Consider the following 16,541-nt stretch of genomic DNA (forward strand, 5'->3'; position numbering starts at 1 on the left):
CAACGTGCGCTGGTAAATAACACGCCACCTCTGTCTCGTCCTTGTGCTCACCCGAGGGTGACGCCACAGCTACCGGAGTGCAAAGGTCATGGGGTTTGTGAATGTTTTGTGACGAAATGCAGGACTATGATTAAACTATGGAATGGAAAAGAAAACAGCGCCTGGTAAATATTCTGAGGCGGTTCAAAGTCTGAGCTCGAGTCCTGCGTCTTTGGCAGCCGGGTGAGGAGTCGAAGGCGGTGGGTGTGTTTGGTCCGTGGGTGTTTTGGAGGGCAGGGTGGGTGGGTGCTACATGTGGGAGCCTCCTCCCTGAGGCGGAGGCGGTGGCGGAGGCCGTCTGTCACTTCCCTCCTGTATGGCGGGGGAGTCGGCCATCACGAAGGAGTCTGTGGAGTGGGTGCTGATGCGAAGAGGAGCCAGGCGGCGCAGGTTGCTGGGCGTCCAGGGCAGACTGAGCTGGGCCCTCTGGGACGGGGCCACCGTGTCGCTGTCCACCGCCGCCTCGGCCAGCCAGGGTGGGATCTGCATGGGCGCCATGGGGTCCAAATCTGGCATGAAGGCTGGGTTCTCGATGCCAGCTGGACAGAAGAGGAAGGAAAGAGATTGGGAGTGTTTGATGAGGTTTAAAGCTCAGAGAGGAGGGTGAAGTTGCGAGGTTTATGTTTCTGTTTTACCTCCTGCTCTGTAGGTGACCCTCATGGGGTATGACCCACCGGACGCCTCGCCACCAGAGGCGCTGTCTCCCTCTGAGAACTCAAAATCTGCAAGAAAACACACAGGTTTTAAAAATAGGTTTTCACAAAGTACCATAATAAGCATATAGTTGTATTTACTTGGCAAAAACACAGATACCTTCATCACCAAACGGGTGGCTTTTACTTTTGTCCATCGATTTTCCATTTGGCATCTGCATCAGAGAAACATAAAAAATTCATCATTTAATGTATAAATCACTTGTTCAAACTAAATTACAAAGTGTTAAAAAATGACAAGGTGAGCAATAAATACAGTGGTTTTCAAACTCTTTCATATTATTCTGGAGTCCTATGTTGACTCTCACTTGCTTTAATTAAGCTGCATTTGAAGTGATTTTGCTCTCAGGACCCTGATGTGAAAAGATCTTTCTGATTTATGTGAAGTGTTTAATGGTTTAGGTGCTTAAACACTGACACACAAATTCAAAGTGTGGAGGGTAAAACGTCTCATATAAGTTCTGAGTGACTATTCTGAGAAATTATATGCACATTATCCCATAAAAAAAAAAAAAAAAAAAACTACTGAGGCTGTAACCTTTTGTTGCTGGTCCTTCTTTTGGTGTTTGCTTATCGTCTTTGGCGGTGCAATACCCATCTTTGCAGACTTGAAGGACTCCAAACGGTTCCTCATGGTCCTCTGGAAGATCTCCTGCACCTCATTTTCGTCTTTGTTGACTTCAAAGTGGCTTCTGCTGTACCTGTGCCTGTGCTATAAGCCAAAAAAAAAAAAAAGATGACTTTAAGAAGAGGAACCTTAAGAAGATGTGGATAAATCCAACAATTATGAATCCAAAATGTTTGTGACAAATGTGACACAGCAAGCTTACCTGTTTCCTGCCCTTGTAGAGGTGCTGCTGCAGCAGGTGGTGAGAGTTGACGTCCTCTGTTTCCCTCATACCCTTCATGTCTAGCTCGTGCATTTCCAAGCTCACTGATGGTACATTGTCTCTTCTGAAGGACATAAAAAAATGTACATCACTTATTATATGCCTTCATCGCACACCAGTACAGCTTGGTTTGTTGGAGAAATGATAAAAAAGCCAAGTGCTGTGACAGCTTGCGGCCACCAGGGGGCAGAGTCTTAATGTTCATAAGGAGGCAATATAATCCACTTGATCTGAATTTGTAACTGCATTTGTTGAATGCATCAATACCAATACATCAAGGTGTTGAAAGCTGACATGCCTCTACGTCTGTTTATATTAAAATATTCCTGTGTTTGCAAACTGAAGAGCACATGAAGGAAAAAGTGACAGGAATTGGAAGTGTTTCTTGTAAATAAGTGCTGGACATTGCTGAGGCTTGTTCCTGCTCGCTCATGCTATGCTGGCAGCTATTTACACTTGCTATATGGGACTGTCCGGTTTCAGTTCCTCCTGTGATTACGGTGTAAATAGGCTGTAAAGGTTTTGCTCACAGGATGGAGGAGACTGGCACGTGATCGCCGGATGTGTCGGCCGTGACGTCAGGCATGACCTCTGAGAAGTCGTCACCAAACTTCTTCTTGAAGTCGACGAATGCTGTTTCATTGCGGATGAATTCCAGGGAGCCTCTGCGTTCACCCTGAAACCAGGAGAGGAGACAAAAACCTCTTGATCTGCTGTTGATTAGCAGGTTTGGGAGTCTGTTTGGACCGTCATCTTTGAAATCCCACGAAAAAAATCAATTCAGTTCATAAGAGCTCATTTGCTGAGATGTGAAAATGAAATTTCACTGATTAAGGCGCCTGGTAGGAGCTGAGTGGTTTGCATGATTTCAAAAATGGGTTTCCTCTTGGTGCAATTGTTTAAATCTTCATGATGTGTAAAGGGCAAATTATTATTTTTCTGGTGACTAATTAGTCTATGACCAGTACTGAAAACTGCCTTTATATCTTTATATGCCAAATCTTTGGTGTCAGAAATTAATTGTGTTCCTTTTTTTACAGTTTATACATTTTATTTATTGGAGTGATAGATAGATAGATAAACTGGGAAATTCTTAAACATGTATAGGAAATATGTCACTAACTTGATATTTTTTGCGTGTAGCAACACCATTATGGACATTATGTGCTTGTTTCATTGTTGCACTTCATAACAATTTACTTTCGTCAACTAATTTCTTAATGCAGAAGTCAGTTAAAATAAAATAAGTAATTTTAACCTGCTTGGTAATGATAACCCAGAATTTTTCAACCCAGTTTTTGGTAGATTTAACTCAACAATGTGGTCATTTTTTACCCATTTTGGAGGAGAAAACAAACCCATAACCCAAACCTGCTTTATAACTTTTGACCCAGCACTGAGTAACCAAAATAGCCCATACTGGATTATTTTTAACCAAGCAGTTTTTAAGTGTAATGAATATTATGTCTTTATCCTTTAATTTTGGTCTTCAGGGGCTTGCTATGTATTGACATTGAGGATCCAAAATTCACTTTAGCCATGTTTTTTTTTTGTCATGATGTGGGCAGTTATAATTTCATGTGGGGTATACCATTAAATAAACAGTGATATATTGCCCTCACCTCAGTCACGTAGCTCACAGCATCTTTGAGATTGAGCTGGTGGAAGACATTGAAGAGGTAGTCACGATTCTTCCTCGCTGATGGTTTCATCAAAAGCCCGGACATCCACTTCTCCTCAAAGTTCTTCCACCTTCACCATGAAATGAGAAGATGCTCTTAGTTTGTTCACACACCACAATAATCATAACTGCATAATCATTTTAAGACGATCCTTCACTCACTTGTCCCTCATGTAGTTGTGTCCTATTTGTCCAGATATGTCTTCTATGGCAACGAGCATGTGGTCAAAGACCTTCACAAAATAAAAAAGAACATATCCTGTTGTAGCTGGATCACAAAGAGACGGTTTATGTTTCTTGTACCTGCAAATGGTTGAACTGCTTTATTTGGAGCTTTACCTTATTCTGTACTTTTTCTATCAGTGTGAGCTCGGATATTCCAGCTCTCTTCACTTTCAGCCAGGTTACCAGAGGTTTCATCGTTATTCCCTGTAGGTGACAGAGAAATTATTATTGTCTTTTACATGCAAAATTTGGATGATATGTTTCCTGTATTTCAGCTGCCGTGTCACAATCACATATTTCCTGAGAATCACATAAAGTTTCTGTGCTAAATTACATCATGAGGCAGCACTTGAGCCATGGATCTTTGCTGAGGATGTTACCTGAATGATGACAGTGAAGTACACCACGATAAGCGTCGTGCAGACCATCAAATTCTTCTCCTTTATCTTGCTCTCATCAAGCATCATTGCCAGGCCGTACGCAACAGCCCCTCGCAGGCCACCGTAGCTCATAATCACCTGATCGATGATCTCCAAGGGGACCAGCCTGAATTTGTTCAGGATCCAGGTCAGGAAAAACACACCTGTAATGCACAAAATTAGTGACATATGTATACACAAACCATCAGTCTTGGGACTTCTGACACAGATTAGACACTAAACTGACCAGAAGACAAACTCCGTCTCACCTATGAATCTGTACACGAAGATGAAGAGGAGGGTGAGGAGGATGAAGCCTGTGTTCCACACCCATAATGCCTTATCAATGGCCGAGATGCCGAGGAAGACAAAGATGATGGTTTCTGAGCCATTAGCAAAAACCTTCATGGCGTATCTGACGGTGGTGACAGACTTCTCGTCCATGTTCGCATTGATGTACTTCTGGCAGCACATGCCGCAGAAGACAATCCTGCAGAAAAATAAAACAAAACGGGAGATTAATTTCTGCTCCTAGTGGAAATACACAGATGATAAGGAATAACTTCCAAGGCTGAAAGAAGAAGAATCTCTGCATTATTCCTATACCTTGCTGGTTACTTTTCATTTGCTTAAAATGATCAGAATTCCCCTTTTAAATGTAATACGGGATAATAACAAAAACAAAAACAGCGAGACATGTTTTTGAGGCCCTTACGAAAGGATGGCAGACAGGGAGAGCATCTCGGCTGTCAGGTAGGAGAGGTATCCCAAGACGAAGATGAAGCCCGGCTCGATGATCTGGATGTTCTTGGTGCATCTGGTCAGCAGAGAGATCAGCAGGCCGAACACAAAGCCCACGAGGGAGCCGCCGAACGCAACCACGAAGAAGGAAACTGAGAAAGAGAGAAATGGGGACATCATCATTTATTGCATTAAGGCCTCACTGTTTGATATTGTACCCACTGAGCCATGTTAGGCCACGAGGTTTTACATGATTTCCACAACATGCTCAGTTAAGAAACAGAGAAGAAGCATTTTTCACCATGACTGAGTGAATGAATGAGTTCAGTTCATACTTATTCCTTTGATGATCTCCACCGCATCGATTTGAGCTCCTCCCAGGGACACGAATGCATCAAACACGTTGAACAGGACCTAAAGAAAGAGGGAAATTAATTAGTTTTCCTTTGTGCTGCCTTGTCGGATGGAAGCCTTGTATCTCCCATATCTCAGCTTTTCAGAAACTAAAACAGCTGCACAGTTGTTATATTGATCACCCATTTTTTAGAAGGTTACAGAAGCTCCAGGCTCATATGAGTCGCTTACCACAGAGAAGTTGCATTATGAAAATCAATAAACAAAAAAAAAAAAAAAAGGAATTACAGTGTTTAACTTCAGTATGCTTCCTCAGCCTCCTGCTCTTATGCACTCTCTCAGGCAGGTCAGAGCTCAGGACACAGTCTCTGGAAAGGTCAGAACCAAATTCCCTTTCCATTCCCTTTCACTTATCCCCAATGAATTGTGCATAAATATATGATTCATAATATAAATACAGTGGGATATTGCTACAATTTTTTAATCAAGGCGCCTCAAAGAGCACTGAGTGGAGCAAAGTTCATGCAAGCTGCCAAGACTTCAGGCAAGGTAGAAGCCCTTATTTTCAAATGCAGAGTGTTTGCGTTGTGTGTACTTCACGCCTTCGAGGTGTGTGTTCTCAGTGATGGATGTGTGTGCAAATTCACAAACTGTTCTGCTTCTTATGCAACACCAGGAAATGCTGAGGACATCGCTTGTGGAGAGTGGCAACCAAAGGACAAGGTAAGCACTCTATCCTGCTCTGTGCTATTCCACTAGTTAAGGCTTTTTGGGAAACTTAAAGGAACAGTTCACCCAAAATACAAAAAAAGGGTATTTTCTCACTTGTCCATTCAGGTAGTTTCTGTGTGATTTAGTAGGGTTTCCAGTTTGAGTGCATGTATACAGTTTGCCCAGTGTTCTTTGGCTACAAATTGCTAGCAACACAACTCTTTCATTCTGAGTGCTGTAGATTAAGCCAGGTACCCCGTCATTGCTTTTAGATTTTTTTAGATTAGATTTGTTGTAATTTTTTGACCACTGTTTAATTTCCACAGTTGACACAGGGTATGATTGCAGCAGACTGGAAACGTCACCAAATCACACAAAAACTATATGGATGGATAGATTGCACAAGGACTGAGTGGGAAAAATGCAGATTTTTTTTGTATTTTGGATGAACAGTTCCTTTAACACTTCACCTTGGTAGCATACGCACCACTGTTACGCCGTCGTTGAGCAGCGACTCTCCGAACACCATGATGAAGAGGACCTCGTTGACATGCACCTCCTCAAACACGGCGATCACAGCCACAGGATCCACGGCAGCAATCAGACTGCCGAAGAGCAGGTACTGCAGCAGGCCGATGTCCAGGTCACCTGCAGGGTGAGGGTCAGAAGACACATTTAGCTGCCGTTCTCAACCAGGGCAGCAAGCTTGAGCCTTGTTGCCCATGCACTCATAATTGTAGGTATTTTCAGTCTAATCTAGATTAGACACAGACGTGGTATCTCTATATATCAGGCCTAGTGATCTCTGAGGGCTGCTCATCATGCAACAGTGAGATAAAGCCATCATCAAGCACCATAATCGAGCCACAACAGCCTCTAATGAATCAATGTTGTGCCTCTATCGGCTTTGTTTATGTTTTGATTCACTGGACTGAAGTCATGTTTCCACTTGACAAAGATTTTGATCTATGGACTGAATAAACCCTGATAAAAACATTATTAGTGTCAAAAATTCTGGACTCGGGTTTAACGTATCAGAAAAGATCCATGTAAATTTGGGAACACACACCTGTCCAACATCTATCGTGAATTTTGAAAAATTTCACATTTCATTTCACATTGATACTTAATATCCAGATAGCATATGTTTGGCGTTTACAATAAGTAACCAAAACAATTAATTGATTAGGTCCAGGTCCAGGTCTGTTCAACAGTGACGGGAAGGCCTCTCTTACCCATGGCCCCTCCCATGTGACAGCCCCACAGCGAGAGCCCCACAGTGGCGGCGTTCCAGCACGTCCCGATGACGGCGTAGGTCAGGATGGCGCCCATGTTGCTGAAGAAGAGCTTGTTTGGCATAAAGTAGCCCGCGTCCAGGATGATCTGGGGCAGCAGGTAGAAGAAGAAGACGGTCGGAGTCAGAGTGAAGGTCTGCACCTTGTCCGCCCCCCAGATGATCCCACCCAGGATGAATCCGAAGCAGATCAGCAGGGCGCTCTCTGGGATCACGCTGGTCACATGGTGGTTGGCCTCGATGACTGCGGAGATAAAGACGAGGAATCAGGAAAATGGGAACCAAAACTGACACAGAGAACATCGCTGACAGGGAAATCTCTATGAGACCAATGTTCAGGGGTGTAGTGGTTCACCTTTTCCTTTTTCTGACATTTCTGCTTAATTGATAGTGACAATAGAGAGAGACAGGAAAGGCAGGGCAAAGGAGAGAGAGGAGAAGACTTGCAGCAAAGGGCCTTGATAAGTGGTACACGCTCTACCAGGTAAGCTACTGGGGCGCCCCATGGTTCAACTTCTTCATTTTTAATAGTTTTGGTGCAAAACTGCTACACCCCTAATAAGTCAATATGCACCTAAAACCCTCTATTGGTTTAGAATTGGGTCAAAAACAATCATAACACTCAATCCCTACTGACATCAGTGTGGAGGTGAAGTGTTTATTGCTTCAGACAACCTTTATAAAGGGTTTATAATTAGGTTATTAATTTAATTGTAAACACTATAAATTATGGATAAACAATTAGTATAGCAGTTTTCATACATTGACACTATTTGGCAGGATCTGAGGTTTAACAGAACAGATGCAGTGCAGCAGGAACCTGACTTTGCCAAACAGTGAACCTGCATCAATGGATGAAAACCTGTTTATAATTGCTTATTAATTATATATAAAGTTTTTACAACCTGATTAAACCATTCCTAAAGCCTTTATAAGGGTAGTTTTGCTGTAAAGTGGTACTATTATTACATAAAATCAGTTACAAAAACAAAATGGTAAAGTCAGCTCATGTGGATTCTTAATAAATAAGACTTCAAATATGCATCAATAGCCTGAGTTCAGTTCAGATCAGGACAAAATGTATTCAATATTAGATCTAAAGTTCAAATAATCCCTCTCTGCTGCTTCCTAAGGGTGGTGTTAAAAGTCTAACTCAAAATTTGCAAATGATCAACTGTTGCATTGGACTGAGAAAGTGTCACTTGTTGCTCTCAGCGTATTATTAACCAGTGTGGTGGCGTGTATGAAGGTACAAGAATCTGCCTGCGTAACTAAACAGAGACTTTCAGTGAAGGTTACTGGCCTTAATGGCTTTTTCTCGGACACAGTCTCACCACATCTTATTTAATTATCAAGCATACTCAAGCGGCACAATGCGGCAACTTCAAAATTATGCTTTCTCACTCAACGCCGCTGGGTTGGGCTTTGTTGAGATGTCCCACGCAGGCAAAGTTAAAGATTAAGTTAAGGAACACTGGAACAATGGTGTCAAATCTTCCATAACCTCATTCGTATATTCCTGCAGAACAGTGTAACCCAAAAGAAAACACAGTGCTTGTTTCCAAAACTATTTGGAAAGTTACTGGTTGATGCATATGTTACTTATACTCCAGAGAGTCATGCACCCTCTCAGAAGCAGAGATAGTTCAAAAGAAAACAGAAGCAAAAACAGCATTTGTTTATGAATTGTCTGCATTTTGCGTATCAGCTACACTAAAGCACAAGAGGTTTGTGACATTTAATATTAAAAACGAGTTCAAAATTTACATTTAACACTAATTTTAGACATCTAAATGATTCAGCGTTCTCAGCTCGCCTCTTGACAATCACTGGAATGTGAAATATGCCACAGACATGCGTTTTTTTTTTTTTTTTACGGAAGAAGCTCTTGTTCTCTGGAACAGCGTGCTGCGCTGATAACGCTGACACACACTTGTGCTGCCTACTGTTACCACCAGTAGTACTATTTGTTACAGTCAGGCTATTAATAGCACATCATTATATCAAATCATTGTTCTCTTTCAGCAGATATACAACTTATTTATTGTGCACGGGTTTTACATTACTTACTTTACTCTTACTCTTATATATGACAACATTGGGATAATTGGATGTTTACTAGTAATTTGCATTGGGTTTTTGAGTGTGACTGCACAGCATCTTCTACCCACATAATGAAGTCTGAATGCTGTAGGTCAGCTGGTGTAAAAGCTGGTGTCACTGTTTTCTCTGACAAAGCAAATATCAGACTGTAACTCAACTAACAGAGGTTGACTCTGCAAAGTCTGAGCACCTGTTTTGTTAAATTTTGTTCCCATTTTTTACGATTCAGTTCAATTTATCTACCAGTGTACATCAATAAAAACACTTTCCTGCCATTACATACCCATTTTGGCCACACCGGCCACCAGCACCCATAATGCAATTAGATAAGGAGTCTCCACATGGTGCCACTTAAAGGTTACAATTGGTATCCCTGTGATGCCGGAGTCGTGCCCCTGTCCAGTGTGGTTGGGGTTCGCCCCGGACGCCTCTGGCTCCGGGTGTGAACTTTGACGTGTTACTTCACCCCTCACCCCCGTGACCTCTGAGACAAGGAGCAGCAACCCCACCAGCAGGAGGGATGAGCACCTGCGGCCTTGCATTGGATCATATATCTAAGTAGAATAGATGGAAGACAGTGCCGTGGTCCCGCTGAGAGAAAAGTCCTCTGAGTTGACCTGTCCCGTCGCCCTCACGCCCCCGGACGTCAGCTGGAGTCCTGTCCTGGCATCACAGAGCAGCGAGGAGGCGATCAGTCTGCACCCGGGCCACACTGAACCAACGGGACAGTCTGTTAAGCTCCTTCTCCTCTCCTTTTTTGTGTGGGTTGTAATTGTCTTCTTCTCCTGTCTCACTCGCTCCTGCTTCCCACCACTGTCCTCTCTCTCTCTCTCTCTCTCTCTCTCTCTTTCACCTCCTCTCTCTCTCTTTCTCACACTAATTTTCTGCCGAGCTCTCCATCTTTTTATCTCTTTTCTCTCTCAGAGACTTTGTATCCTCTTCCCTCCTACTGTCTGTGGTCAGCGGTGCAGTGAGTGTAGAGGTGTGCACGACCATGAACTCTGCCTTTTATATATCTGTTCCCTGGCCAAGGATGTGTGTGTGTGTGTGTGTCTGTGCATGTGTGTGTGTGTGTGTGTGTGTGGGTATGGAGGGGAGGGTGAGTGGATGGCACTAGCGGATGTGCAAGCAAGGTTTAAAACACTCACCACGTAAAGCATTGTTTAACCTTTTCAACCTCTACTATATCCACTCAAGCTTGTCATTACACCCAATTATATAAACAATGCAAAACAGAGACTCATTTAATTCATTTTTTCCATTTGTTTTGCCCCAAATCTATGGAAACAAGTCTGTAAAAAATTATTTAAAAAGATAAAAGAGCTGTTACAATAATATTTCTGCTACAAGGATAATAATGAGCTGCTATGATTCATTTAATGAGGATTTTTCTTTTGTTTTCTACTAAAAACATAATCAAATCATATTTTCTAAGGTACAAAGAGTGAATTTTCTCATTGTTCGTGCAGTGGCTTCGGATGGAAACCAGTTTTAAACCAATACTTGCATGTTCTTAGAAACTTTTCCACTGCATCTCAGTACTGTCTCATAGCTTTGCTTTAGTAATGATTGACAATGTCTTTACTCAACATTGGTTAAAGCCTCCAGCTGAAGCCTCGAGGTGAGAGAATTGTGACATCTTTGGAAGACAAATCCGCTTTTCCTCCAGTTGAGCAACAATGAACTAACTGATACTAGGACATAATGGACTGCTGTGATTCATTTAAGAACTGTACTGAAAATAACACATCACTGAGTTTGGTTTTAAAGTGACACCACCACCTTTTGACAAATATGACACCTGCTCTTCTAAATGATGAACTGTGAAATAATACTCATAATAATAATGATAAAAACCCAGACAATGGCACTGTTTAAAGGACTTGACTTACAAAACTTCCATAGTGGATCCTGTATATTATGGAAATATTGAATGAAGAGTAGGTTATTTTCCTAAAATATATATAAATATATATATTGTGAAACAGGATTCCTCCTCTCCATGTTTTTTTCCCATTAGCTGAAGTTGTTTGATGACTGGGTGTTATCTGCACCCTGTCGCCACGTCCTATTTAAGCCAGACAAGGCACAATGGCTCAATTGATATTATGAGGCAACACAAGCGGAGAGATGGCTTGGTTCAATGATTTGACACCCAGGCTCCCACACAGGTGTGAGCTGCAGTGCCTTTACACAGACCGTGATGTAAGCAGACATGTGTGAGGGTGCACACCAAGCCGTTTCCCCTGTCAGCTGATCAAAATCAATGAATCAGTCTGTCTGTGGAAGAGTGGCATATTTCCTAATTTACATAAATGCCATGAAAGAGCATTAGGATAATTATTTACAGCTTCATGAGAACATTCAGCTCCACAGACGCATAAAAAAAAAAGAACCGACGTGATGCATGGGTTGGCACATTCAGATATTACCAGGTAAATTATTTAACTAACTTAACAACTAATGATCTAATTCATCATTCTGAATGGTGACCAGGCCATAACTTGATACTTTTAATCGTTATAAAGTGACCACGGATCTGTGTGTGTTTAACACCTGTAAAGAAAGGTCAACTTCAGATAAAGGTTGTTGAAGGACGGGAAGTTTCAGACGCTCCTGTGGGTCTGAATGACATTTTTGTGTTTGTTGTGTTAATACTGTAGTTTGAAAAGCGAGAGGGCAAATGATCCATCTCTACACAACGAGAAGCATCATCTCTGATTTCACCAGACCAAAAAAAAGCTCCAGTGACTCATGATAAAAGTAGTGTCAAATGACTTTATATTTCAGGTATTGCGCAACTTCAAATGAGTGAACAACAACGAATGGGACAGCAACTTTACAATAAATGTGGCACATATTCCTCTGTCACCTGCCTGATTCTGTTAGTTGACAAGTGGCCAAGTAAGTATGAAGGTCAGAAATAAGAAATAGAGGGTAAAAACTGGTTGAACTTCAGGAATGTGACTTGATAATTTTCCCTTTTTTTTTTTTTTGGATGAGAGAAATTGATTTGTTTGCCGTTAGTAGTGAAGAGAGACTCCCAGCCCACAGGATGGGTAAAACCAGCCTCCTCCTCCATTTGCTGCCCATTGTTCTAGAAATAAAATCGAACAGAGGGAAAGAAGTCGGAGGAACACCTGCAGCGGGGAAGGTGGAAGAAAGCAGACATTGTAAATCTGTAAGAAGGGAGATAGAGGCTGCAGTTTTTGCTCATTCTGAAAAAAAAAAAAAAAGAAATATGCTGTTCAGTGCACAGCAGCAAAGCAAATATATAAAGTGTGTCATGTGTTCTTTTCTACTTTTTTTCCAACCATTATCACAATATCATACTCATATAACTTAATTTCCAATGATGCTGGAGGGCTTTTTTCCTCAAGACAGTTTTATTTATTCTTTTAAATATATCTTTTTCTAGGACTCCTTGATTTCTTTTTCTTTTTTTTTTATTTGTAACATTTTCATGGACTCTATGCCCTTGCTGAGTGAATTTTAGCCACTTTTTTGGTCCCTTGACTGAAAAAGAAAAAACACTTAAAGAGGAAATGATTATCTCAACATCCATAAAAGGATTATGTGTGAATGAAATAACAGGCGTAGAGATAACACTTAGAGCTGGCCTCTGAACTTTCATGCAAATGTTTGCACTCTGCATGGCTCTTGCTCTGTTTACACAATATGGATGATTAAATTATATGAACTGGGAACTCTGCATTGCCTTATGGAAATGCATTTTCCCTTTTTGGAGCTGATTCCTACCATTTTTGTTGTTATTGTTGTTGATGATGCCGCTTCTGTGGATTTAGATTATGATGGACCAACTGTTTTTGTAAGTTGGTGTTTTGTGCCTCTTTTTTTCCATGAGAGAAGATTATTTTAACTTTTAACAATTTTTAACAGACCCATTTATGCGCTATGGGACCACGGCAGCAATTTGAACTAATGTTGACTTGAATCAAACTGAAACTGAAATTGAATTTTTACTGTGAAAATGAATCAAATCAAATCTCTGCAGAAAGGTCTGTTTAGGACATCTGTGACATTTTTCTCTGTTATCACTGATAATCTCTCACGCCGCCGGTTACTGTCAGTACAAACACTCGTGTAACATTTTAGGGTCTGTTATGCCAATGGCAGTGGAAAGTAACAATGAAAGTGCTGAAACTGACATTCATACTGTAGCATTTGAGTAAAAAAAAAAAAAAAAAAAAGAAAAGAAAAGAAAAGAAAAAGAAACAGCCTGTTGTGTCTGCTCATTTGCTTTGGTATCCACAGACATATTTCCTCCATAACATGCAGGCAGCCACAGTCCCATATTTACACACAAACAAATACAGGCAGCACACACACGCCATGCATGCCTGCTCACACATTTACCAGCAGTGAAGACATGAGATGCTGCCCGTATCTGCACAGGACAGCAAAGACGCTTAATAAGACTTCATTAATCACAGAGGTCAAGCTCACTCTGGGCCCCTGTGGTTAGATATATAATATATAAGTCTTAATAACAATTTCCAATCAGAACATCTGAGTTTAAGTTGAATAAATCTCACAAAATATTTACCATGCCCCATTTTTTGGATGCTATTATCCAAACTGCCTCATAGTAACATGAATGTATTTTTCATATGGGCTGACCTAATGGCCATCAACACCTGGGGTAATAGGTCAATATTGTACTGTGCTACAGGATAAAATGTCTTTGAGAGCAATTTTACCTTGATTAACCATTAATAACCTTTTATAATATCAGTGGTTACACATAGATGTCTAGGCCCAGGTAAGTCAGAATATTCAGAGAGCAAAATAACAACAGAAAGCTGCACAGTAAGATCAAACATGAGAAAATTAAGGTAAAATTAAGATTAGAACAGGAAAACAAACAAAAACAGACACAAAACACAATAGGGAGAAAACTGAGGGATGTTGAAAGATAAAAATGGCAAAAGAGAGAGTCAAAGTAGAAGCAAAATAGAAAGACATCGCCACAAAACTATTATCTTGTTCATATGGACCTCTTTGTTGCATATTTTTGATTTTTTAAAATTTATTTATGCATTGTCATTCAATATCGTTGTTAAATATGTAATCATGTATGAAGTGCCTGGTCTAACACCAGGTGCATCATAACAAAAAAAAAAAAAAACTGAGCTGAAGCTGTATTCAATATGACCTGTAAGTTTGCCTGATTCATCATAAAGCACCGTGGTATTTAGCACTAAGAGAGCTGTGTTTGTAGAGTGTGGAGCCTTTATTTGATGTAGGTGGGCATGGATCAGAGGCTGGTGGAACTCACTGAGTTTGCAGAGCCAGGAGACCAGCACCCACAGGGCCACCAGGTAAGGTGTGGTGACGTGGTGCCACTTCCAGCTGACTATGGGCAGGGTGGTGATGGGCTCCCCGTGTCCATGCTCTCCGTGGGAGTCCCCGTGGGAGTCCCCGTGGGAGTCCGTGCCACTGCCGGCCCCGGTGCCCGTCCCGTGGCCTGAGCTCGAGTTTGTCCCGTGATCAGCACCAGAGTCGGCGCTGGTGCTTGTCCCGTGCTCACTGCCGGTGCTGGTCTCAGTGCTGTGGTCGTCCTCACTCCTGGCTTCACCGCCAAGGGTCGTCCTGCTGGAGACCATCAGCAACACACACAGGACAAGTGCAAATCGCCACACAGCTGCCATTGTTGGGGTAAACTACTTCACAGCCTCTCAGGCGAGTGCTATCAGGACTTAGGAGCTCAGATCAGTCTCAGAGTCCTTCCCTATGTCTCCTTCCTTCTCACTGCACTGTCCACATATCCATCCACCTCTCTTCCTGGTCCAAGCATGGTTGGCCTCTGCTCTGCTCTCTCTCTGCCAAGGATACTGCTTTTTCACACAGGTGAGGCTCAACCCATAGTGATGCTTGACTGTCTCCGCCCCCTTGTACCTGACCAGCTGGTCTGGCCACTTCTTCAATGAAAGATTTGATTTTACTCCCATCCTCTTGTGCTTGTCTGGGACTGCTTTTTGATTTGTTTGATTTGTTAGAGTAAATCTTGCACTGGGAATGTCAATAAAAGAAAGATTTCTCCACCAACATTGGCTAAACCAAACCCTTCCATTCATCCCTCATTAGTTTGTGTGCCTCTGTGTGTTTGCATGAGTTTGTCTTTATTTTATATGTGCAGGTATGTATGAATATCTGACGTTATGAGGAGGACAGGGATGCAGTTTGACCCGTTTGTCTCCCTCATTGGAGAGGAGCACCTGCACCCCTGCATCCCCCCTCTCTCTCTCCCTGCCACACAACATAACAGCCACTGTGTTTAGCCTTCATTGCCACTATACATGTGTGTTTAGGCCACAGAGACTTGTAAATGAACCTTAGTTTGGACATGGCGTTTCTTTTCCATGAGCCGTTAATCAAGGTTTACATTCCCACTGAGCACGATCCCTGTGGTTACAGCCGTATCAGCTGCTATTCTTATTGAAGGGCACCACGGGACACTCTCAGCTGGTTTATCAGGGGATCTTTGATTGCAAATTTGAGGAAATGTGAGGTCCCGTATTTTATCAGAAATCCTAAAAAGACATATATACGCACCGAATATTGTTTAAATAGTTAGTTTCCTGGTGTGCTTGTTCTCCTGAGCGGTGCACATTTATGGGAAAGTCCCAGATTGAGCAATAAATCTATAGAAGTAAAGTAAAGTAAAGATACTAGACCATTTAATCTGCTGAGGTTAGATGACAAAAATTGATTTGAATTCTTAGCTTACAGTGGCTCTCTAATTTTTGAAATCTTGGAGTGAATTTATATGATTTGGGCTTTTACTGGTAATCTTACTGTTAAATTATTAGTGCTTTTTATGGACATGACTTTGTGCGTCTGAGGAAAACAGCATAAAACTAGAATTTTAGTCCATGATCAATCATCTGTATGTGACTCATTCACTGATTCAGTTTCTGCTTTTTAATCATTTATATTCTTATAATATATGGTATTATGTTACTAATGCACTACTGCTTATGATTTTATTTTCATATTTTTTCAATGTAAAGCACATTGAGCTTCATTGTGACAAAATGTGCCATATAAATAAGATTGCCATTGCCACTGTTGTTCTCTTTCTCCCTCCTTTCCTGTCACTCTACGGTGTATATTTCATAACTGGGGGGAAATAATAATTTTCTGTTGTGCAACAGATTTTCAGACTAAACAGCGCAGAGACCGGCGCTGTCACGTTCATGCTGGCATTAAAAGCTCTCGCAGGACACCAGCATGGCTGTCAGGCGGCTGTTTGCACGGCAGCAGTGTTGACAGTTTATGAGTAAACCGGCTGTGTCTATTGTGGCCCCGGCTCAGGACGGGCTCCGGGCCCTAAATCTGGAAGGTCAG

The 16,541-nt window shown here is 41.8% G+C and overlaps 1 protein-coding gene across 1 annotated transcript; it reads right to left on the minus strand.

Moving 5' to 3' along the window:
• Positions 1 to 33: 33 nt before the first annotated feature.
• Positions 34 to 15,134, minus strand: LOC115368026 (sodium/hydrogen exchanger 3). Its single transcript, XM_030063984.1, has 16 exons — positions 14,470 to 15,134; positions 7,009 to 7,311; positions 6,261 to 6,421; positions 5,044 to 5,122; positions 4,683 to 4,860; positions 4,237 to 4,457; positions 3,929 to 4,131; positions 3,663 to 3,752; positions 3,486 to 3,556; positions 3,265 to 3,394; positions 2,173 to 2,318; positions 1,583 to 1,706; positions 1,291 to 1,464; positions 853 to 907; positions 675 to 761; positions 34 to 578 (listed from the first exon to the last, which is right to left on the minus strand). The coding sequence occupies exons 1-16, from the start codon at positions 14,840 to 14,842 to the stop codon at positions 289 to 291; spliced, it is 2,685 nt and encodes an 894-aa protein (XP_029919844.1). The 5' UTR covers positions 14,843 to 15,134; the 3' UTR covers positions 34 to 288.
• Positions 15,135 to 16,541: the final 1,407 nt, after the last annotated feature.

Source organism: Myripristis murdjan, chromosome 11 (assembly GCF_902150065.1).
Source record: "Myripristis murdjan chromosome 11, fMyrMur1.1, whole genome shotgun sequence".
NCBI classification, from domain to species: domain Eukaryota; kingdom Metazoa; phylum Chordata; class Actinopteri; order Holocentriformes; family Holocentridae; genus Myripristis; species Myripristis murdjan.